We start from the raw sequence: 23,164 nt of genomic DNA on the forward strand, positions 1-23,164 counted from the left end.
AGAGACCAATGTCAATGAACCTGAAATTGCAGAACCAATGGAGTTAAATGACAATCAAGCACCACCAGCAGAAAATCAAGACATGGCTCAAGCACAAGAAGTAGCAAATCCAGAACCAAACTTGGAACTAAGAAGATCACAAAGGCAAAGAAAACCTGCCTTAGGAGATGATTATTTTGTATACCTACAGGGAGCAGAACATGATGTGAATATCATGGAAGATCCTGCAACATTCAAACAGGCCATGACAAGTGAAAAGAAAGAAAACTGGTTTGCAGCAATGAAGTCAGAATCTGAATTCAATGGAGAAAATGGAGTCTGGAAGCTTGTGACCTTACCTCACGGTTGCAAACCAATTGGTAGTAAATGGATATATAAAACGAAACTGGACTCAAAAGGACAGATAGATAGGTATAAGGCAAAATTGGTTGCAAAGGGATTCACACAGAAAGAAGGAATAGATTTTAATGAGACTTTCTCACCGGTCTCGACCAAGGATTCATTAAGGGTTATCATGGCCCTTGTAGCACATTTTGACCTCCACTTGCACCAGATGGATGTCAAGACAGCTTTCCTAAATGGAGATTTGGAAGAAGACATATACATGGTGCAACCTGAAGGTTTTGTTCAAGAAGGGGGAAAGGACTTGGTCTGCAAGCTAAACAAGTCAATCTATGGATTAAAGCAAGCCTCTAGACAGTGGTACCTAAAGTTCAACAAGGTAGTGAAAGACTTTGGTTTTGTTGAAAATGTTTTAGATGAATGCATATACATGAAGATGAGTGGGAGACATTTCATTTTACTAGTTTTGTATGTAGATGACATTTTACTAGCCTGCACAAATCTCACCATGTTACATGACTGCAAGAATTTCCTATCTAAGAACTTTGAAATGACTGATCTAGCTGAGGCATCATATGTTTTAGGCATTGATATAAGCAGAGATCGAAAGAATGGGGTACTTGGACTATCACAAATATCCTACATAGAAAAGGTGCTCAAGAGATTCAATATGCAAAACTGCACAGGAAGTGATATTCCTATTGCAAAAGGGAATAAGCTAAGCACTGAACAAGCACCTAAGACTGAGCAAGAAAAGCTGGAAATGGTTGACAAACCATATGCTTCACTAGTTGGAAGCCTAATGTATGCGCAGGTTTGTACCAGACCTGACTTGGCTTTTGCAGTCAGTGTGCTAGGAAGATTTCAGTCCAATCCTGGACAAGCTCACTGGATTGCAGGGAAAAGAGTGTTAAGATACTTGCAAAGGATAAAAGATTACAAACTAACATTCAAAAGAAGTGGCACGCTGGAATTACAAGGTTATGCAGATGCTGATTTTGCAGGATGTCAAGACTCCATGAAATCAACATCAGGTTTTGTATTCATGTTTGGAGGAGGTGTAGTGTCGTGGAGAAGTGTAAAACAACCTTTGATAGCAGGTTCAACTATGTTTGCAGAGTTTCTAGCATGTTATGAGGCCATCTCTCAAGCCATATGGTTAAGAAATTTCATTATCAGTTTGAATGTGGTTGAATCGATACACAGACCAATTCAAATATGGAATGACAACAGCGTAGCTGTTTTGTTTGCAAAAGGAAACAAAAGGACAAAGGGTTCAAGACTATTGGATGTCAAGTTTATAATAGTGAAGGAGAAAATTGCTCAAGGCTATACTAATATAAGTCATATCAGTACAGACAAAATGATAGCAGACCTTCTCACAAAAGGAGTCCCAAATGCTGTGTTCCATAGGCATGTTATGAGCATGAGATTAAGGAATGATTTGAATGCTTAAATCAGTGGGAGCCTTGTTAAAGAATGATCAATGTGATTATAAAGACTCTGGATCCTTATATATTCAGTGAAGTCTTGATGGTTCCTTTTCATTCTTTAAAATTAACAATTGCTTGATGGAATCAGATTGAGTTATATTTCACCAAGGCCTTAAGTGATCAACACAAAATTTTGGGATTAATCGATCAAGTGGGAGAATGTAAGACAATTTATTGTCTTAATCCATAAAAGGTGATCTTCTAATCCTAAGAGGATTCGGGTTTTGGTTTGATCAGGAGATACAACTCAATCCTCATTAGATAATGCTTGTACAGAGCTTATTAAAATCAAACACAAGTATTATCAGGATTCCTAATACAACATGGATTGAAACAAACCTATTCTAATGCAAAAAGGACACTCGAATACTTCTTGATAGGCAAGGTTTTCGTAGTGATGCATCTATAAATAGAGGTCCCTTCCCTTGTAGCAAACACGCTCTAAAATCAGTACTCACCCTATCTAAGAGACAGAGACATCAAGAGCTGCAGAGGGAAGAAGACTTTCTAGACGAAACCAGATTTCTCTACTGCTACAATGGCTGAACAAGGTTAGTATTATTGCATAAAGGCTTAGTACAGACTTACACTCACATCATACATCAACATGTATAAATGAAACTTCGGAAACCAGTTTTGGCAGCGAGAAAGGGGCCCTATATTTCCCATTTATGTTTTGCAGATGACCTGTTTCTCTTTGGCGAAGCTTCTCCAAAACAAGCCAAGATAATGAGGAAGTGTATTGATTATTTTTGTCAGATATTGGGGCAATTAGTGAGTTTTGAGAAGTCTATGTTGTATTGCTCTCCAAATGTTGAAAAATTTAAAGCCTTGGAGATTTCTCAAATATTTGACTCTCCCTTAACCACTGATTTGGGAAGATATTTGGGTGTCCCGCTAATTCATGGAAGAGTTAGTAAGGGAATTTATTGGGGGTATTGTTGGTAAGGTTCAAAGAAGACTTGCGACATGGAAGACTGAATCCCTTTCTGTGGTTGGCAGAGTGACATTGGTCTAGTTTGCTACTGCTGCTATCCCGATTTATACTATGCAAACGGTGAAATTACCGATGACAGTTTGTCATGAGTTGGATAGATTGAATAAAAATTTTATTTGGGGTACAACTGATAGAAGAAGGAAAGTGCATCTTGTCAACTGGAGTACTATTTTTTGTTCCAAGAATAGTGGTAGCCCAGGGTTGAAGACAGAGCATTTTAATCAAGCTCTTCTTGCAAAAACTGGATAGAGACTGGTGAAGAAAGATAATGGTTTATGGGCACAGGTGCTTAGTGAGAGGTACTTACAAAACCATGATTTGCTTATTGGTGGGAAATCTAAAAGCTCAAGTTGCTCCAGTACTTGGAGAGGAATTATTTTTGGGGCTCAGGCTATAGAGCAATGTCATGTGTGGTGTGTCGGCAATGGGCAAAAGACTAGGTTTTGGCTTGACAATTATCTAGGGATGGTGCCATTAGAGCTGGCAACTTCCTCCAGAGGGCAGATACAAATTAAACACTAATGGTTGTAGATCTAAGGATGGTGCCATTAGAGTTGGGAGAGTTGTTAGAGATTACTCTGGTAGTTGGCTTGGTGGCTTCTCTGCAAACATGGGTTTTGGGCAAGTTCTGCAAGCTGAATTATGGGCTCTTTACCATGGAATTGTTTTGGCGTGTCAAAAGGAATGGTTCTCACTTGATATTGAATCGGATTCTTAAATTGCTGTGCAAATGCTTTCTTCAGAGTTGGAGGAAGAGCATCCATATTACAGTTTGGTGACTAGCTGTCAGAAGATGCTAAGGTCCAAGGATTGCAGTATTTCTCATCAATATAGAGAAGGAAATTGCCTTGCAGATAAAGTGGCAGCTTTGAGCTCAAAACTAGATTTGGGGTGTAGTTTTTGGGAGGGTGTGCCTGAAGGGTTTAGACATTACCTACTGGAAGATTTGAGTGGGGTTGCTAGACCCAGAAGTTTGCTTATGTAATTTTTTTTTCTTCTGAGCTTCGGCTCCTTAGAACCGAAAAAAAAAACATAGAGAAAATATTTTAAATAATAAAAAAACCTCTTTCTACCGTACCTCTATCCTAACGCAGATGCCTCAACCACCTCTCACCACATCTTCTCCGACCCAGCACTACTTTCCCTTCACAGCCCCCACCCTTTCCATAGCTTTGACTTTCACTAATCCACCCCTTCCCTCTCCACAACTCTATATCTCTCCCCATTATTCCCTCACCCACGAACACACTTCGAATTCCATTTCCAATCTGATCAAACCCCAAAACCCACAAAAAAAATTGTATTTTCAAGAGATGCACTGCAAGACATGGATTGACTAATTGACTGAAATCCAGCGTATTTTCAAGAGCTACGCTGCAGATGGAGGCACGCACCGCATACATCTCCCTAAATCGGGTCCACCCCGACATCCCCATGCCCCTTACGCACCGCTGTGATGCAAGACATGGATCAACTTCACCGTCAAGATCTGGATATGCCCTTTTATGGCAATTAAGGATTATCAAATCAATTTGTATATTTGATTTTTATTCCACGATTCTTTAAATTTGATTTGGGTGTGGGGAGATGAAATTGTTATGGGTTTTGGCTATGTGAATGGTTGTATTTGGCAGATGAAATGGTGATGGGTTGTTGGGTTTCGACTCTCGAGTGATGATTGTAATATGCACTATTGCATGTCCCTCTGCCATCAAGATGCTCAGCTATTAGGTTCCAGTTTTGAGGACCATATTGGGCCACAAGTTCTTTCAGCTTTGAATCTTCAGCAGGTCTCCAATGGCCTATGACACAACTCTTTTTATGCCCATTAGAACTAGTTCTCCCAACAACAACAAGGCTCCTACCTTCGTCAAGTCTTAGTCTTTGTGCGCGATGCATGTATGATTGATGAGAAAGAAAGAGTCGAGCGGTGACTTTAAAGGCGGAGATGGTCATGACGATTGTTGCGGTGGTGGATGGATAGAGGAGGCGAAAGACAAAGTTGAGGTCTACATATTGAAACATGGCGGAGATAGGGGCTCTTGGGTTGGGGTTTTGGGCCATCACTATCGCGAAGAAGAAGAGGGATATTTGTTTAATTTTAATTTTAATTTTTAAGTTTATTTATTTATTTACTTATATTTTATATTTGTTTAAAAAATGTTATTTATTTAATTATTTATCCACGCAGAGCAAATCCAATCGGTCAATATGCCATGTCATCATTTAACAGAAAACTTGACAGTCAAACTAACGGAGGTATGAAAATCAAAGTTTAGGCATGAGACTGAGACGAAAAAAACTTCATGTAGCAAAGTTTGAATTTCGGGAAATTTCCGGGTAGTAAAGTGAAATTTACTCAACTCTTTATCCTGAGGAAAAGTAAAGAATAATTACACTTGCCCTTCGTCACTGCCTGCAAGGTTGGGTTGAAGCTTGGGTTACAAGGAGGTGGTTGCTGGTTGAGGTGGGGTGGGGATTGTTGGAGGGGGTTGGGGTTGGGAGGTAAAAGAGGAGAGAGATGTTTTATATTTATTTTAAAACTAATTATTTTTAAATTTATATATGCATGGTTTATTTTAAAGGGAATAAACTTTTTAATAATTTGTGAATTGAATGCCCCTCCACACTAACAAAAGTTGAAAAAAATTGTCTGAAGTTGAGAATTGTCATTGAATTACTTTAAATTGAAACCATAGGGGTAAATAGACCAAATTGAAAACACAAGGACCTTAGCGGTAGAAGTGATAAGCCACAATGATCAAAAGTGACGTTTTGCATTTTGGTGAATACCACAAGGTGTTCACATACCCGAAGGGTGGGATTAATCTTAGCTTGGGGTTCGGCTTGCGCCTAGCCACAAAGTGCTTACAACGGGTTTCAAACTCCTGCCATTGAGGTACCAGGTAGCTCGCTAGCAGGAGGTGGCAGTTTACCAACCGCATCACACCTTAAATGGCACACTTAGGGGGTGGGCTTGAGTTCGACTGACATGGCTCTTTTTCTACATCTACAATTATGAGACTAATGGTTTTTATTGCCTTCTAATTTTTTAAAATTGTATGAGGTATTTATTTTCTTATTATTTTTATACTAATGATATTAAATAAACACAAATCCACATATATATATATATTTAATTACTTGAACTGCAAATCTTTTAAAATATAATATATTTGTTTAGCATGCAAATAAACTATATTTTAGAAATTTCTATGATACATGAAAGAGCATTTGAAGGATGTTCACATATTGCAATGAAATCTCACATTAGAGAAACCCCTTAGAATTTGTACATATATATTTTTGGATTGTTTCATTTGGTGATTCTTGCTTTTCAGAATGACATAAACAAACTAGCATCTAGCGAACAAGTATTGTTATATGTATGCAATATGCATCGTCATTTTGAGAATGATACAAATTTCGCCTAACCTAAACAAAACTCATTTCTTATCCAAGCAATCTCATTTGATAGAAAAATGACATGTTTTATACACCCTTGTGAGAAAGTTAAAATAAAAGGGCCTGGGATTGAGTGCGTTTGAACGCGCTCCACCTGCTCCTCTTTCTTCTGCGTTCTCTTGCCCTTCTTTTTTAGATCCGATAATTTCAAGGGCAATTGGGTCTAGTGCTTTCACGTTTTTGGCTTGGCGACCTTCAGATAGTCTAGTTGTCATGAAGGATTGTTCTTCTAAACGTTTCCGTTCTGAGGATTTTGCACCTCCTGAAGGTGATAATGATGGATCAGTTAGATCATATCCATTGGAGGAATTTTGCGATTATCAAATTTGTAGGGAATTTTGCGATTATCAAATTTGTAGGAATTCTGCGATTATCAAAAAAAGATGTGTTCTCATTGAGTGAAGAAGTTACGTAATATGATGCTTGATGGTAATCAACGAGGCCCGATTGATCCCACTTGGGATAAGGCTGGTTTTGGTATCTGGAATGTTGTTCAAACTAGAAAAGCTTGGAAGAAGAATTTTAAAAATAGAACTATTGCTAGTGAAGATAAAAGAAATGGTGTTAACCCTAAGGTGGTCCATAGGAGATAGGAAAAGGTTATTGGTTGCGGCGTTGATTTGCCTAAAGTTGTTAAAGGGGTTAATAATGCAACTCAGCTTTATGATTCATCTGATTCTAGATTTAATATCTTAGAGACCGATTGTTTTGATTTTGAGTAAGAACATGTTTTTGGGACTTTGGATAATCTGCTGCCATTTAATGGGAAGGCTATTCAGAGTCAAGATATTGGTGGTTGGAATGAACTAACTCCTTCTAATAAAGGCAAGAAAAAAGTTGGTAGGCCGAGGAAAGTTTTGTCTGATATTTTGAATAAATCTTCTTCTAGGACTTCTATTGTTTTGAGGTCTAACGCTAAGAATTTGTCTCACGATTCCACCATAACTTCTATGTTTGAGCTGGATCAAGCTTCAATTAAACGTAGGGCAACTATGGTACTGGAGTTTTGGAAAGTGGGGAGGTTGATGCTCTTAGTAATGATTCTTTTTTCATTCCTAAGCCTCAAGCTCTGAATATTACTTTAGGGATTCTAGAGTTGTTGATCAGGATATGGAAAGTCAGGATTTTAGGGATTCTGAGAGTTTACAGTTAGATTATGAAGGTGGTGAAACTTTGATTGATAATGGTAAGGCTTAAGGTCTCAATTTTTAGGGCCTTTGTTTGTCATTTATGATTAGTCTTTTTTGACATTTCCTAATATTTTCCTTTCATTATGATGATTGGTTGTTGGAATATTAGAGGGGCAAGTAATAAGAGATCCTTTCTTGCTATGCAAGATCTTAAATATAGACATAAGTTTGATATGTTGGTTATTTTGGAGCCTAGAATTAGCTCCAGTAGAGCTAGGAAAGTCATTTCTCAACTTGGCTTCCCTAAAGCTAAGCTAAAATTTCTGATTCTGTAGGCTTCTCTTGTGGTATATGGTTGCTTTGGGATAATGCTTAATTCAATTTGAGAGTAAATTCATTGTATGGATCAAGCTATTTCTGTTTGTGTTGAGCCTTCAGGAGGTATTTCTTGGATCTTTACTATCGTTTATGGGCACCCTTGCCCTACTAAGAGATCTTATCTTTGGCAAACTTTATCTATTATTGCTGCTTCATGGAATCTACCTTGGGTTGTGTGTGAAGATTTTAATGATATATTGTTTAAGGATGAAAAAGTTGGAAAATTATATGGTAAAAGTATAGGTTTCAAGGAATGGTTTGATCATCATAGGCTCATTTATTTAGGGTTTTGGGACCCAAATTTACTTGGGTTAATAAGAGGGTTAGTGGTGATTTTGTGATGAGGGGCTATTTGCAACAAGGAGTGGAGGGTTTTATTTTCAGAAGCTTTCATAAGGCATAGAGGATGTTATGATCATAGTCCTCTTTTGATTAGTCTATTTTTTTTTTTTTTTTTTTAATAAGATTCTTTCATATGAGCTTAAGCCTTTCAGATTTGAGGAAATGTGCCTTAAACATTGTTTATTTCCCGAGTTCATCAAAACATAGTGGAATAATTTGGAAGGCTCACTTTCTAATAAATTGGACAAGTTGATTCCTCTGCTTTGGCATTGGAATTCTCAAGTCTTTGGTTATGTTTTTCAAAAGAATAAGAGAATTCTTGCTAGACTTCAAGGTATTCATTCAAAGGTCTCTTTGTAAGGGTTACTCCCTTTTTATTTATTTTATTAATCTTGAGAAGCAGTTACAACACGAGTTTGAGGATTTATTGGATTAAGAGGATGTGTTTTGCAAGCAAAAATCTAGAGTTTCTTGGTTGCAAAGTTAGGATAGAATTACCAAGTTCATTCACATTACTAGTCTTGTTAGAAGAATAAGGAATATAATTGAAAAGTTAAAATGTGGTGACTAGAAAGGAGGTGCATGATGCTTTTTTTTTTTAATTAGTCCTTACATGGCTCTTGGCCCCGATGACTATTATGCTATTTTTTTTTTCCATAATTGTTGGTCTATTTGTAAAAAAAGATATTGAAGTTTTGGTGTTTAAGTGTTTTTCTAGTGGTTCCGTTCCAGAGTTTCTGAATAGTACTCTTATTATTCGGGTTCATAAAATCACTAATCCTCAGAGCATGTTGCAGTTCCATCCAATTAGTTTATGTAACACTTTATACAAAGTTGTTTCTAAGATAATTATTGGAAGGCTCGGATCCTTTGTGAGTAAGCTTGTTAGCCCCAACCAAGTTAGTTTTGTTCATGGAAGACAAATTTCAGATAATATTTTCATTGCTTAAGAGGTTCTGTATAGATTCCACAGAGCTAGAGATAAAAACTGGGTATATAGCTTGGAAAATTTACCTCTCTAAGGCTTATGACAATTTGAAATGGTCTTTCATTGAGCAAACTCTTGCCAAAATTGGTATTGGGAAAATTTCTCTTCAACTTATTATGAGTTGTGTTAAGAATGTCTTATACAAAATCATTATGAATGGGGAATGTATTGAGAGTTTCAAAGCTCAAAGAGGTGTCAGACAAGGTGACCTTCTATCCCCTTACCTCTTGTTTTATGTATGGAAAAACTTAGCCACATCATTGCTGCTAAGGTGTTAAAGAAGGATTAGAAAGCTGTTAGTGCAACGAGGTCTAGTCCTTTAATTTGGTATCTTTTCTTTGTGGATAATTTGATTCTCTTTGGCGAGGCTTCTGCTCAGCAAGCTATGGTGATGAAGAATTCTCTTGATGAGTTTTGTGAGCTTTCCGAACAACAAGTTAATTTTGAGAAATCTTTGTTGTACATATATGTAAATACTAAATATGAGCTTGTTGATCAAATTGAGTTGATTTATGAAGTTACCAAATCTGCTAATATGGTGAAATATCTTGGAGTCCCTCTTGTTCAAGGAAGGGTTACTAAGGCTACATAAAGGGAGGTTCTTGTTAAAGTTTAGGCTAAACTTTCTTCTTGGAAAAGTCAACTGCTTTCTATGGCTGAAAGAATCATTTTAATCCAGTATGTTGCTTCTTCTATTCCTCTCTATACCATGTAGACATCTAAGCTTCCTCAAGCTCTTTGAGAAGAGCTTGACAAGTCTTCTAAAAGATTTCTTTGGGGAAGTAGTGAGAACCATCATAAAACTCATTTAGTCAAATGAGATACAGTTTGTTTGCCTAAACATTTGGGATGTTTGGGTATTAAAAAGGTTTCTCTTATGAATCAAGCCATGTTATCTAAAGCTAGTTGGAGAATTGTTGTCAGGGACTCTGGATTTTAGGCTGCTATGCTAAGGAAAAAGTACTTAAGGGGTAGTTGGTGCTTTGATGCTTATGATGATAACCATACTTTGGCTCACAACACTTGGAAATGGTTGATGTTTGGAGCTGACATTTTGAATAATGGTAGGAAGTGAAGAGTCGAAGATGGTACTAGAGTCAAATTTCGGATTGATATATAGACTGGTGATGTTCCGATGGTGGATACTAACTTTCCCTTATTTGATCAGTTTGACATCACTGCAACTGTGTCTAATTATTTTTCTAGGATTGGTTGGAATATTGAGAAGCTCCTGCAAGCTCTTCTTCCTGAAGCCTTTAAGAAGATCATTAGTATTCATGTTGATTTTGAAGGGAATTTACCTCTTACTTGTATCTGGGGACCCACTTCAAATGGAATTTTTTCCTATGAAGTCTGCCTATGAGCTATCTACTGGTTTTAATAAAGTCATGGTTCTTCTTGGAATTTTATTTGGAAATTGAAGATCCCTCCTCATGTTAAAGTGTTCATTTGGCTCCTTACTCAAAATAAGATCTTAACTAATGTGCAAAAAGTAAGAAGACATCTTTCTAAGGACCATTCTTGTTCTCTCTGTCATTATCATGAGGAGTCATTGCAACATCTTTTTACTACATGCCCTCGTATGCTTGCGCTTTGGAGATCCTTATTAAAAGTTTGATCAACTTCTATTTCTCTAATTTTGATAGTTGGTTGAAGAATAATTTGTGTTATAATGCTGGGCATTTAGGGAATTTGAAGTGGTGTAATATTTTTTTATGTTGCTTGCTGGTTCATTTAGAAGTGGAGGTGTTGTTCTATCTTTGAACCTCAATTTCAAACGTCTTCTTGTCCTAAACAGACTACTGTCAAGTATCTTATTGAGTGGGATAAGGCCAATTACCTTTTAAAGAAGGCTACGATTCAATCTCACATTTCTCTTGCTTGTCAGCCTCCTCCTTGTGGCTTCTTTAAGTTGAATATTGATGGTTCAAGAGTGAGTGACTGTGGATGCATTGCTGAGGAGGTATAATTAGGAACTCTAATGGTATCTGGATAGAAGGATTTTATGCTAATCTTGGTCATGGTGATGTCTTTATGGTTGAAGCTTGGGCCATCTCCAAGGGTGTAGGAAAATGAAATAGGCAAAGTTGTACTATATAGACTGATGTGGCATGTTGCCTACCCATTTACCTCATGAAAAAGTTGATCACTCCAAGAGACTAGGCAATGCACGTGTACAAATCACTACTATATTATTTATTTTAATCTTTCACTTTTATTGTTATATTTTATAGAAAGTAAATGAGAGAGTGAAATGATATTTTATTATAAAAAGTAAGTGGGGCCCAATATACTTCTTCACTTTGAAGTAGGCAATATTGCTTGTTGGGGAGAGTATAAATATTTTGCCTACTCATTTGCCTATTTTCTTGAAGCATAAAAATGCTGATGTAGCAAGACAAATGAGATTTGTCTACTTTTTTGTGTGAGATAATTGTTAATTCTGATTATGCTCATCTTGTTGATATGATTAATGTAGATCTCATCCTATGTTTGTGTTGTTAACCAAATGTAGAGAGCTTTTGGAAAGCCAATGGAATTGCGACATTCTTCGTGTCTATAGGGAGACCAAATTTTGCAGCAGATTTTCTAGCTAAGATGGGTCATCATAAGGATATGGAATATCATGAGCTTTTTTCACCACCTGAGCAGCTGAAGGCTATTTTTGGTGATGATAAGAATGTCCTCTTGATGCATAGATTTATTTTTGTGTAGTCTCTTTGGTTTGGGCTTTGCCTCTATATTATCAAAAAACAAATAAATAAAAGGGTCTCATTTTCCTGATTTTATTTTATTTCTCATACGTCAACTTTGAACGGGAATTAATTCCATTTTTTGAGTGTGGAGACACCTCTTAAAATTTACTAAAAAAAACCAACGAATCTAAATTACTATTTTATTTTCAGAGTCAAAAATGGACTTCTCTTGCCCCGTACAAGTTTTTGCAACAAAACAACGCAAACAGCGATTAGGCGGAGTTGACAGTTGAAGGCTAAAGCAGACTGGACCCCAAATCATCAAAGAATACCTTTCCTCCACTTTGGATGGCTACAAAAAATAAACCTACTGATTTGATTCAATTTTATATCAACAAACAAACATTGCCTCGTTTGGTAGTTGGGTGCACATTGTCCACTAATCCGCCCTCCACCATAGCCCTGCCTGCCTACCTACCTTTTTCCTACATCTGCAGAGGACCTAACCTACCCTCTCTGCGCTATTTATCAAAATTAATTAATTTATCTTTTAATTGACATTAATCATTTTTTAATTGTCTCTTGTCGCTAACAATCTTTTCAAACTACACCTTGTGCTTCTGCTGCTGTCCACGACTCCAAGCGTTTTGGTTCCGAAATTGACCGCCAACCAGGGACTTCCCACATAATTACGACTTTACCTTTTTTATTTTGCTGTCATTATTTAATAAGTAAAGTCAAATAATAAGTGTACAAAAAACTATATTTTTTATTTACGCTTATTTTAAGAGCCTTTTGCTTTTAAATTTTTTTTTTAAAAAAATAGTGGTAAATGAAATTTCTCACACACCCTATTAAAATGTCATAAAAGTCGAATTACCACTCATTTGTAAGTCTTTTTTCAGTGAACTATACCGTCGACAGCATTTTGCATTATTTTTTTTCCATTTGTTGTTAAAAAAATGTATGTGGTCGCTGGTCGCGGGTCCATCATCGTAATATACATTTTTCCGAAGCCGCAGAACTTGGTGGAAGTTCCAAATTAAAAAAAAATGATTTAAAAAAAAAAGAAATAAATAATAAAAGGTCGAAAGTACGGAGAGAAAACAAAATACAGAATTATTAAAACGAAAGGTAATTGAAGAAAGAGCGGTGGCCGCTGCTGCTTCCCTTCACGCTCATTTTTACACATCTCGTCGCCGATCCGATCCCCACTCCAAACCCGCCAACAAGGTTCGTCTCTCTCCCAAATTCCTAGGCCCTCTGATTTATTTCCCTATCAATTTTGATCTGATCTTTTGTTTCCTTATGTCCAGTAAATCGTTTTGTTCTTCCACATATGCTCAGTGCTTTCACTGAAAATTTCAGTTCCTGAATAGTTTTTTTTTTCCTTTCTGTTTTTTTATTTATTTGGTGGTCAGTTTGATTTCGAGGAAAAGAGACAAAGATGTTGGGGATTTTAAGGCAAAAAGTGGGAGCTGGAAGCTCATCTGCTATGGTACACCCTACTATTTCTGCAATTCTTTATTGTGGTTTTGATTATGGAAGACACTTCATTGCTTTACCCTTAATATGATTTGTTTTCCCAATATTTGTGATGGTTCAGATTTTGGGGCAGTCCATGCAGAGGATCCGCCCCACCACATCGGCATTGAGAGCTTTTTCATCTTCCGCAAAAGAGGTAAACGTTAGTTTTCGGATTCGACTTTCTCGTATTGTTCTTTCTGGCATCTACTTTTTTTTACCGTCCTACTTGTATATGAAGTTCTGCTTGTTCACATAACTTTTGGGCGTTAGTTTTTATTTGTACCTATTCTCAGTGGTATATCTTCACTTTCCAGAGGCACTTAATATTTTTTTGCAAATGAAAATCATGCACACAGATGACAGTGAGGGATGCTTTAAACTCTGCACTCGATGAGGAAATGTCTGCAGACCCGAAAGTCTTCTTGATGGGTGAAGAGGTGAGGATACATGGATAGGTTGTACTATTTTTTACTTAGAAACCAACAGAATTTGTTTTCGTAAGCTTGATCATTGTTCTTTATGTTATGCAGGTTGGGGAATACCAAGGTGCTTACAAGGTTAGAATTATTTACTGAAGAAATACATTTGAATTCTCCTTTTTTCCCTCCTATTCCATTACTATCCCATGTGAACTTACACATCTCTGACAGTTGGCCTTTATGCTCCATTGTATATAGATATCCAAAGGACTTCTCGACAAGTATGGCCCTGACAGAGTTCTTGATACCCCCATCACGGAGGTAATTCCTGTTACTTGACAAGCCATGCAAATTCTCTTTTGTTTACTTCTGTGGTTCTGTAAAATCATTAATTTCTTCCATTTTCTTTATTTCGCTCCTAGACTTCATGTTATGTTGGCCCTGCATGTTTATTTACATTAGTGAAAGTAGCTGACTTATCTCATTTTATGTTTACAGGCTGGGTTCACTGGGATTGGAGTTGGTGCTGCTTACTATGGTTTGAAACCTGTTGTAGAGTTTATGACCTTTAACTTCTCAATGCAGGTTGGAGGTTTTTTCTTTGGTTATAAACTTCTGACATTTTTGTACTTGAGTTTAATGTTATATGGTTGATGTCTTGACACTGAAGGGTTTTTTTGGTTAGTCTGAAACTATTGGCATCTAAAATGCTGACATGGGCACTTATTGAATTTGTTCATATTATAATTGTAGCAAATCTTGTCATGGTCTTATTCTATAGAAAATCCAGATACCTTCCATTCAAGGAGAAGTGTTCATGATTTATTTAACCATGAAATGGATTCAAGTTTTTCACTAATGAAATTTTGTGCTTTCATGCTGCTGCCTTGTTGCCCTTGGCAGGCTGAGTTGGTATAAAGATATGCCTTTTTAACCTCTAATCGTTCACTTAAGATTTTATTGTATAGAGTTAAGAATTGAACATTTTTGGAGTTCTGTAAGTGTTTAAACTGTGCTGGAAGGATTAGATGTTATATTAAACAAAGGTCCCTCTTGATTTTGAGAGAGAGAGAGAGAGAGAGAGAGAGAGAGAGAGAGAGAGAGAGTGGTTTCCCTAGAGGATTTCAGAAGCCTTCTAAGACTGTTAAGTTGAAAAGGATGAGAACGTTGAAATCTTTTGTTTGGCTGCATTATATCTATTTACTTACAGGTATTTTACAGTCTTGTTCTTATCAGCCTGCTAGATCATTTAGTCCTGTTTATCATTCTTTAGAGGATTATGTATTTTCTGTTCTTGTTATTGTGAATCTCAGTTAGGGCTTTTGTTGCAGGCAATTGACCACATCATAAATTCTGCTGCAAAATCAAATTATATGTCCGCAGGCCAAATAAATGTCCCCATTGTTTTCAGAGGACCAAACGGCGCTGCTGCTGGTGTTGGTGCCCAGCACTCTCAAGTAATGTTCTTCAAGCCATTTATTTTACATCTCTCGTCTACTTTGTTACATTGCCATCTTTCATATGTTACCATTTAGTTAGTGTGAATTGCGAATGAATTTTGACAATTAATGATATGCTTTTTGATCTAGTGTTATGCAGCATGGTATGCTGCCGTCCCTGGGTTGAAAGTTTTGACCCCTTATTCATCTGAAGATGCTCGTGGGCTCCTAAAAGCTGCCATTAGGGACCCTGATCCTGTTGTTTTCCTTGAGAATGAGTTGCTGTAAGTAATTCACTGCAGATTGTCATGTTTATGTTGTTTGTTATCTTGTCAAACATTATGGGTTTGATGGTTTGCAGTAATTTTCTGTTTCAGATATGGTGAGTCATTTCCTGTTTCAGCTGAAGTTCTTGATTCCAGTTTTTGCCTTCCAATAGGGAAAGCTAAGGTGATCACTCAGCTAATAAAATGCATCTGAAAGATGCTTGTTGCTTGCACTCTTAATTCCACGTTTTTTTGTTCACTATCAATGATGATTGCCTTCTAATCGTAATATAATTAAACTCAGATTGAGAAAGAAGGAAAGGATGTCACTATTACAGCTTTTTCAAAAATGGTCGGCTATGTTCTGCAGGTTTGTTTACTTTACCTCCTGCTGCCTGGATGTGGTGCATGTAATAATAGGGTGTAATTTTTGCTATTAAGTTAGAGCATAGTTACCTGGTAAGGGAACGAGAGAGTACGTGTATAGCAGGTTAACTAAATTAAATATGTAATCTAAAATTAAGAAAGAACTTTAATTAAGGGGAGTTATTTCATTGGAAAAATATAAGGGGAGTAATTTAATTTATTATTTATTTAATGGTAAAATTAGTTGGAAGTTCAGAGGGTCTTTGAAAGACCCGTGCCTTCATTTCCAACAGGTGCCTCTTTGGAACACATTAAATTGAAGGACCCAATGTCGTCGTCCTCTTTGCTACACTTATGACCCAATTTCAAAGCTCCCATAGCTCTCTCCCTCCATTGCGCTCTCTCTCTCTCTCTGTCTTCACATCTCTCCCAGTACTGGTTCTCCTTAACAAATGCGGTTTGTTGAATATATATTGATCCAGGTGGCTAACGTACCGCGAATCGGTATGCGTGACCTAGTTCAGAATTCGCACGCGGGGTTTTTGGGTTGGGGGTGTGGTGGGGGAGCAAATTAAGTAAGTATGAGTTAGAGCTGGATTGACATGACAGATGCTTAATAAGTTGTACTTAATAATTTAGAGGAATTTGAAATGGAACTTGCATGAAACTTTATCATAGCTTTGACAAGAAGCACCTAGTTGCTGCTGTGAAATACTGTTGCCTTTATAATTGTTCAACATTCCATTAGTGGTTTGCCTGCCGATTTGACATCTCCTTAATACTGTTGCCCTTAATTTGTGGTTTATGGGTGCTTATTTGTTGACACGTTTCTTTTATTTTATGTCTGCATAAGAGCGAATATAGAAAGTGTATTTTATAGGCACTTCTTTTAATTCTTGCTTATATAGTCTTTGGTTTGCAGCCAGACTCTCTCTCCCCTCCCCCTTTTCCTTTCCTCCCTTACATTTGTGATTTAATTCTGTTGGTTTTCAGGCGGCTGAGATACTCGCTAAGGAAGGAATCAGTGCTGAGGTAAATTTATATTGGTAACAACACAATCTTGTTCGTACTCTAGCAATAGAGACATTATTGACTATTTGTTTTATTACAGGTCATAAATTTGCGGTCAATTCGTCCTCTGGACAGGAACACCATCAATGCTTCGGTCAGGAAAACCAACAGGCTGGTAACAGTTGAAGAAGGGTTTCCTCAGCATGGTGTTGGTGCTGAAATCTGGTCTGTCTCTTTACACTCATATATATATTCCCTGCTGAGTGATTTTCAGACACTTTTAATACTTAACACTCTGTACTTCTTAACAGCACATCTGTTGTTGAGGATAGCTTTGGCTATCTTGATGCACCGGTTGAGAGAATTGCTGGGGCTGATGTTCCAATGCCTTATGCTGCTAATTTGGAGAGATTGGCTGTTCCTCAGGTGAGTTCCCTTCCGATTTTTATGGTTTGGTATCAATTATCAGTGTACGGTGTATTTCCACTGTTGGCACTGAAATATGGTTGCACTGCCTTATGGTTGGTCAATAGGTGCAATAGTTATTTGGTCGTTGGCTCTTTGCCATTAATTGGGCTGTAGGCCAGGCTGCATTGCCATTTACATCTTGGTTAACTGTTTTTGCAGGTAGAAGATATTGTTCGTGCGGCAAAGAGAGCGTGCTACAGATCGGCGTCATTGGCTGCAAGTGCTTAATTTTACTACTCGAATGCAGAAATTCTCCCAATCAAGGTTAGTTGAAGGGTTCTTTCATGGTTCATGGAATGATTTGGTGCGTACATGATATGGTTATTGTATGCGTGCTACAGATCTGTATGTAGCAACATTCTTTAATCAAAGTTTTAGGTTATTCTATGGTTCATAGTGTGTTTAAGGTTTTAATAAAGTGAGTTTATTTTTCTGAATAATTTTTTAATTTTCTTTCAGGAGATATAGAGATTGTACATTATTTCTCCTCATCCTGTGGGGAGGAACTGCTTGTGAAATAACTCGGGAGAACATTGACAAGAGCGAGGGATTTTTTTGACTCTGTTTTGTCCTTAATATTTGTGGCTGTCAACATTAAACTGATCGCATTTTGGAAGCCATTTTCAGGGTTTTGTACTTGAATTTCTAAACCACACCATCTTATTCCAGAAAGGTTAATGGTGCTGCTTCAGTGTTTATCTTCCAGTGGCATTTGTATTGGCTGCCCTTTGTTAATCATTCATTATTGATGTACTTTGCAGGGGCTTATGTTCGTTAGAATCAAAGCAAAATAAGTGAAAAAAATTTTAGGAAGGAGAAAAAATCATTTGAATTTTGAAATGATAAGCATGTTCTAGTTGTATGTTCGATTTGAGTTTGCAGGGTACAAATTGATTGAGCAAATATCAGAAGATAGTTTTGTCGACTTTCCTGTGTGTTTTATTGAGGAAATATGAATCACAAGGTCAATTGGCTACATAATGAAATTAGTGAGTTATTCAATTCAATCCTAAACACCAAATGTGTCGTTTTTAAATTGTTTTTGACCTGCGATTTTGAATGCAGGGTAAATGCTCTGAACTATTTGAGCTACAAAACGAGCCTTAAGGACAGTGTTTAAACATTAACTCTCTTAGCTTCTTCTAATGTAAGGGGGCAAAACTATGGCTGCAGTTCATTGGATTGTCCTTTCTTTATTGAATTTGATAGATACCTTGGTCAGAAAGCTTGACTAATTTATGAATGCTAAAGTGTTGGTCAGCCCATTGGTTGGGGCAAGGCCTCCAAGCCACAAAATAAACGCTGACTAAAGAATCTCTCCACTGCAAAACAAATTTGTTTTGTCTCTGTATTGGTAGGTGGTGGGGATGGGTGCAAATATGATATCCCACTGAATACTGAATACTGAATGTTGGGGTTGGTGTTGTTGAGTTGGGAGAATAGGAAGGAATGTATTTAAAACGCTGTCGTACTTTGCAAGTTGTCCGGTTACATTGCTCTCTGCCGGTGGTTGGGTGATGTAAGGCTGATATCCACGAGTTTAGAGTCTTTTGACCAACTCTATTATTATTAGTTTGGTTTTCTCTTCCAAAATGAGCATAACATACTACTGATTGCTGGCTGCTGCTGCTGATACAGAAAATGATTAAGGACATCTTCATCAAATCAAATAATAACATATCTAAGTGTTATATATGGCAAACTAAAAACAGAAAAGTTCTGGGTAAACCCGTTATAATTCCTAGTCTTATCATATGATGGAGGTCTCTTGAGATAAGATGACTCTTTTCGGAGTATTTGTCTCACATGGAAAAAGATTAGTCTTACATCAATATATAGTTTAAATAATTTTGGGTATCTCGGCTCACATCCAACTAATTATGGATTGAATCTTGACTTTCTAACGGTCGCATGGAAAGAACTGAACAAGGAGACAATGAGTTTAAGAAACAAGAAGTAAAAGGGGTAAACCCTCCTCATAAAATGAATTTAAAGTTGTAAATTCTTGCAGTGATACACCATCGAGACATGTATTCATTAAACTGGAAATCTTCTTATTCTTTCTTTTATCCAATTGTATGTATATAAGTAGAGTAAAAAAGAGTGGGAACCTTTGTATGCATTACTTATAAACGTTGGTAACCATGCGTTTGAGGGTCTAGGGCCTCGGGGATGGTGGAAACGCCGGTGGAGGTGGTGGTGGGCTGGCGGGTCGACCAGCTTGTTCGTGGATGACCACCTTCTCCACATACAAACCTACGCATGAACACGTTAATTTATCAGACCCCAGAAAAAAAAACACAGAAATGCATATTAGCAAATCAAGCCGGACATGAAATTATTTGTGATCAAAAGTACTTCAAAATTAGAAAAGACGGAATATATGCGCTTGCCAGTAAAACCAACAAGCGCTGGTTTACTTTGATGATCATCTTGCTTCTCTTGCTGGTTATTTGCAGCTCAGGAAGACAGAGAGGCTATATGCTTATATATTATATACTGCGTCAAATCGCATGCTGATCCATATGGTTGAAAAAAACTGGATTTTGAACAGTAAGTGGTCACCCTTCTTAATTTGTTTTTATTTTATAGGACGACTTTCTGTGCCATATACTAATTTCCAGGTGCTTGGCACGAAGGAATTGAATTCTTCAAGGGACTTTTCGTAGTGTTTCCAAATTGGGCCTGGAAATTGTTTTGTGTGATAAACATGATTAATAATAGCTTGATAAAGTTATAGACACCTCATCACAAAAGCATGCATGCAACTCAGTCAATAATAAGGACAAACATTCCTTAACTTGGGAGGTCAAAAGTTATTAGAAGGTACGCGTGAAACTTCCCATAGGATGCCACTGGTGGTATTCCACCGCAATCATTCTCTCTGATATGTTTTAACTTTTTTCATATGAGAGTGCTGCTAAAATATGAAAACTTTGAGAGGATATTTGTTTGTGAGAATTTTCTATGTATTCTTCTTCTTGTAGGAGGTCATATTTATAATACAACAAAACCTGAATGGGCAAGTAAATAATAAATTCCTAAATCTATTTACAGTAGGAAATCAGGAATTAAAGTAAATCAATTACAAATAAAATAGGAATCCTTGGTGTGTAAGGAAAGTAAGTCAATGTCCACAAGTCACGCCAACACTCCCCCTCAAGTTGGTGCATAGATGTCGCCAATGCCCAACTGATCCAGTGAATTGTGGAATGCTTTACTGGAAATCGCCTTTGTTAAAATATCCGCCAATTGATCCTCGGATTTCACAAAAAGAAATCTGAAACACTTTAGCCTCAAGCTTCTGTTTGATGAAGTGTCGATCCACCTCAACATGTTTAGTACGATCATGCTGAACCGGATTCTGTGCAATGGCTATAGCAGCCTTGTTGTCACAAAAGAGATTTATTGTAGATGTAGGTTTATACCCAAGTTCAGTAAGCAACTTTCTTAACCAAAGAAGTTCACAAATCCTTTAGTCATGCCTCTGAACTCGGCTTCTGCACTGGATAAAGCTACTACATTCTGTTTCTTGCTCCTTCATGTCACTAAATTACCTCTCACGAATGTGAAGTAACCCGATGTGGATTTTCTATCTGTTACATTACCTGCCTAATCTGCATCTGAATAACCATCAATATTTAGATGACCATGCTTTGAGAACATAAGTCCTTTTCCAGGTGCAGACTTCAAATATCTAAGTATTCGAAGAACTGCATTCATGTGGTCTTCACTTGGAGAGTGCATAAATTGACTGACAACGCTCACTGCATAAGCAATGTCTGGTCGAGTATGTGACAAATAGATCAATCTTCCTATTAACCTTTGGTATCTTTCTTTGTTAGTTGGAATTTGATTCGGATATTCTCCAATATGATGATTCTGAACAATAGGAGTGTCCGCAAGTTTGCAATCTAGCATTCCTGTGTCTGTCAATAAGTCCAAGACATATTTCCTTTGAGAGAGAAATATGCCTTGCTGCAATCGAGCCACCTCAATTCCCAAGAAATACTTGAGTCCACCTAGATCCTTCATCTCAAACTCTGTAGCCAGATAGTCTTGTAGCTGTGATATTTCCTGTTTGTCATTCCCAGTAATAATCATATCATCAACATAAATTATTAATGCTGTTACCTTCCCTTTCCGATGTTTCAAGAACAAAGTATGATCTGAGTTGCACTGTTTGAAACCATTGTTCTTCATTGCCATGGTGAACCGTCCAAACCATGCACGTGGTGACTGTTTCAACCCATACAATGCTTTTCGTAGCCTGCAAACTGTTTCAGTCTGAGTAGTATTATAACTAGGAGGAATGTCCATGTACACCTCCTCCGTGAGTTCGCCATGTAGAAAAGCATTCTTTACATCAAACTGGTGTAGTGGCCAATCCAAATTAGCTGCAAAGGACAATAAGACTCTGACGGTGTTTAACTTTGCAACTGTAGCAAAGGTTTCTTCATAGTCTATATCATAGGTCTGTGTGTAACCTTTTGCCACAAGTCTTGCCTTGTATCGCTCGATAGATCCATCTGAATTATGTTTTATAGTAAACACCCATCTACATCCGATAGTCTTTTTTCCTCGTGGTATAGTCTCCAATGTCCAAGTTTGATTTTTCTCAAGAGCTTTCATCTCCTCTTTTATAGCTTGGACCCATTTAGGATCTTTCAATGCTTCAGAGACCTTGGTTGGAATATGGATAGCAGACAACTGATGCACAAAAGCCTTGAGTAGTTCAGATAGCTTCTTAGTAGATACATGATTTGCAATTGGATACTTGGATATCTTGCCAATATCAGGTGAATAGCGGTTTGGTGGCTTCCCACGATTTTGCCTGAAAGGTAATTGATATCCAATAGTTTTATTCTCTAAATGCACAATTCTAGTAGGAGTAGTTACCTCAAGGATATTCTCAGGAGATTGGTCTGTTGGTACTGTTGAGTTAGAAGGAGTCTTCATCTTGTTGTTCTGTATTGTCTGTAGGTGTGAGACTCGGATCAGAAATATCTTTGTATGGATCAGGTGGGTCAGGTAATTGATTGCTATGAATGGGCGATTGGTCGCTTTTCGACAAAGAGTAATCTTGTGCTCCAGACTCGGGATGATCAATCATTTCTGTACATAGGAGAATTTCTTCGTTTTCCAAGTTGCTCCAATTCTGCTCTTCATTTCGTATCTCCTCCTGAAGCGTAGAATTGGATGATGGGTCATGAAAGAACAGCTCAGATTCCAAAAAGGTCACATCCAAAGTGACATAAGTACGTCGGGTAGGAGGGTGATAACAACGGTAGCCTTTCTGATGAGTGACATAACCCACAAAAACACAACGAAGCGCACATGGATCAAGTTTGCTACGTTGATTTTTGTGGAGATGAACGAAAGCCACACATCTAAAGATTCGGGGTGTGAGTACCAAAACAGAGGGTAGAGGTCTGTGTTGCGCAAGCACCTGTAAGGGAGTTTTAAAGGTCAATACACCAGAAGACATGCGGTTGATTAGGTGAACTGCAGTGACAATAGCATCATCCCAGTGATGGCGAGGAACATGAGCGCCAATCAGAAGTGCTCGGGCGGTTTCAAGAAGATGTCGATTCTTTCATTCAGCAACACCATTTTGTTGCGGTGTCTGAGGACAAGTTGTCTCATGGATAATTCCATGTTGTTGGAAGTACGTCTGAAAGTCATGATTGACAAATTCTCCACCATTGTCGGAGCGAAGAATCTGGATTTGAGCATTAAACTGAGTTTTCATCTGTTTGTGGAATGGTAAAGCGGAAAACACTTCGTTTTCATTCTTCAGCAAATAAAGCCATGTCATCCGTGTACAATCATCTATG

General features: G+C 37.5%; 1 protein-coding gene across 1 annotated transcript; it reads left to right on the top strand.

Moving 5' to 3' along the window:
* Nucleotides 1–12,856: 12,856 nt before the first annotated feature.
* On the top strand, nt 12,857–18,025 carry MAB1 (Transketolase family protein). The gene is made up of 16 exons (XM_008224123.3): nt 12,857–13,064; nt 13,253–13,329; nt 13,438–13,512; nt 13,715–13,795; nt 13,889–13,915; nt 14,036–14,098; nt 14,276–14,362; nt 15,109–15,234; nt 15,367–15,500; nt 15,594–15,666; nt 15,787–15,852; nt 16,842–16,880; nt 16,960–17,084; nt 17,171–17,285; nt 17,487–17,591; nt 17,787–18,025. Exons 2-15 carry the CDS (start codon nt 13,279–13,281, stop codon nt 17,553–17,555), a joined length of 1,131 nt encoding a protein of 376 aa, XP_008222345.1. The 5' UTR covers nt 12,857–13,064; nt 13,253–13,278; the 3' UTR covers nt 17,556–17,591; nt 17,787–18,025.
* The last annotated feature ends 5,139 nt before the right edge of the window (nt 18,026–23,164 follow it).

This window comes from Prunus mume, linkage group LG2 (genome assembly GCF_029339155.1).
Source record: "Prunus mume cultivar Tortuosa linkage group LG2, ASM2933915v1, whole genome shotgun sequence".
In the NCBI taxonomy this organism is placed as follows: Eukaryota; Viridiplantae; Streptophyta; class Magnoliopsida; order Rosales; family Rosaceae; genus Prunus; species Prunus mume.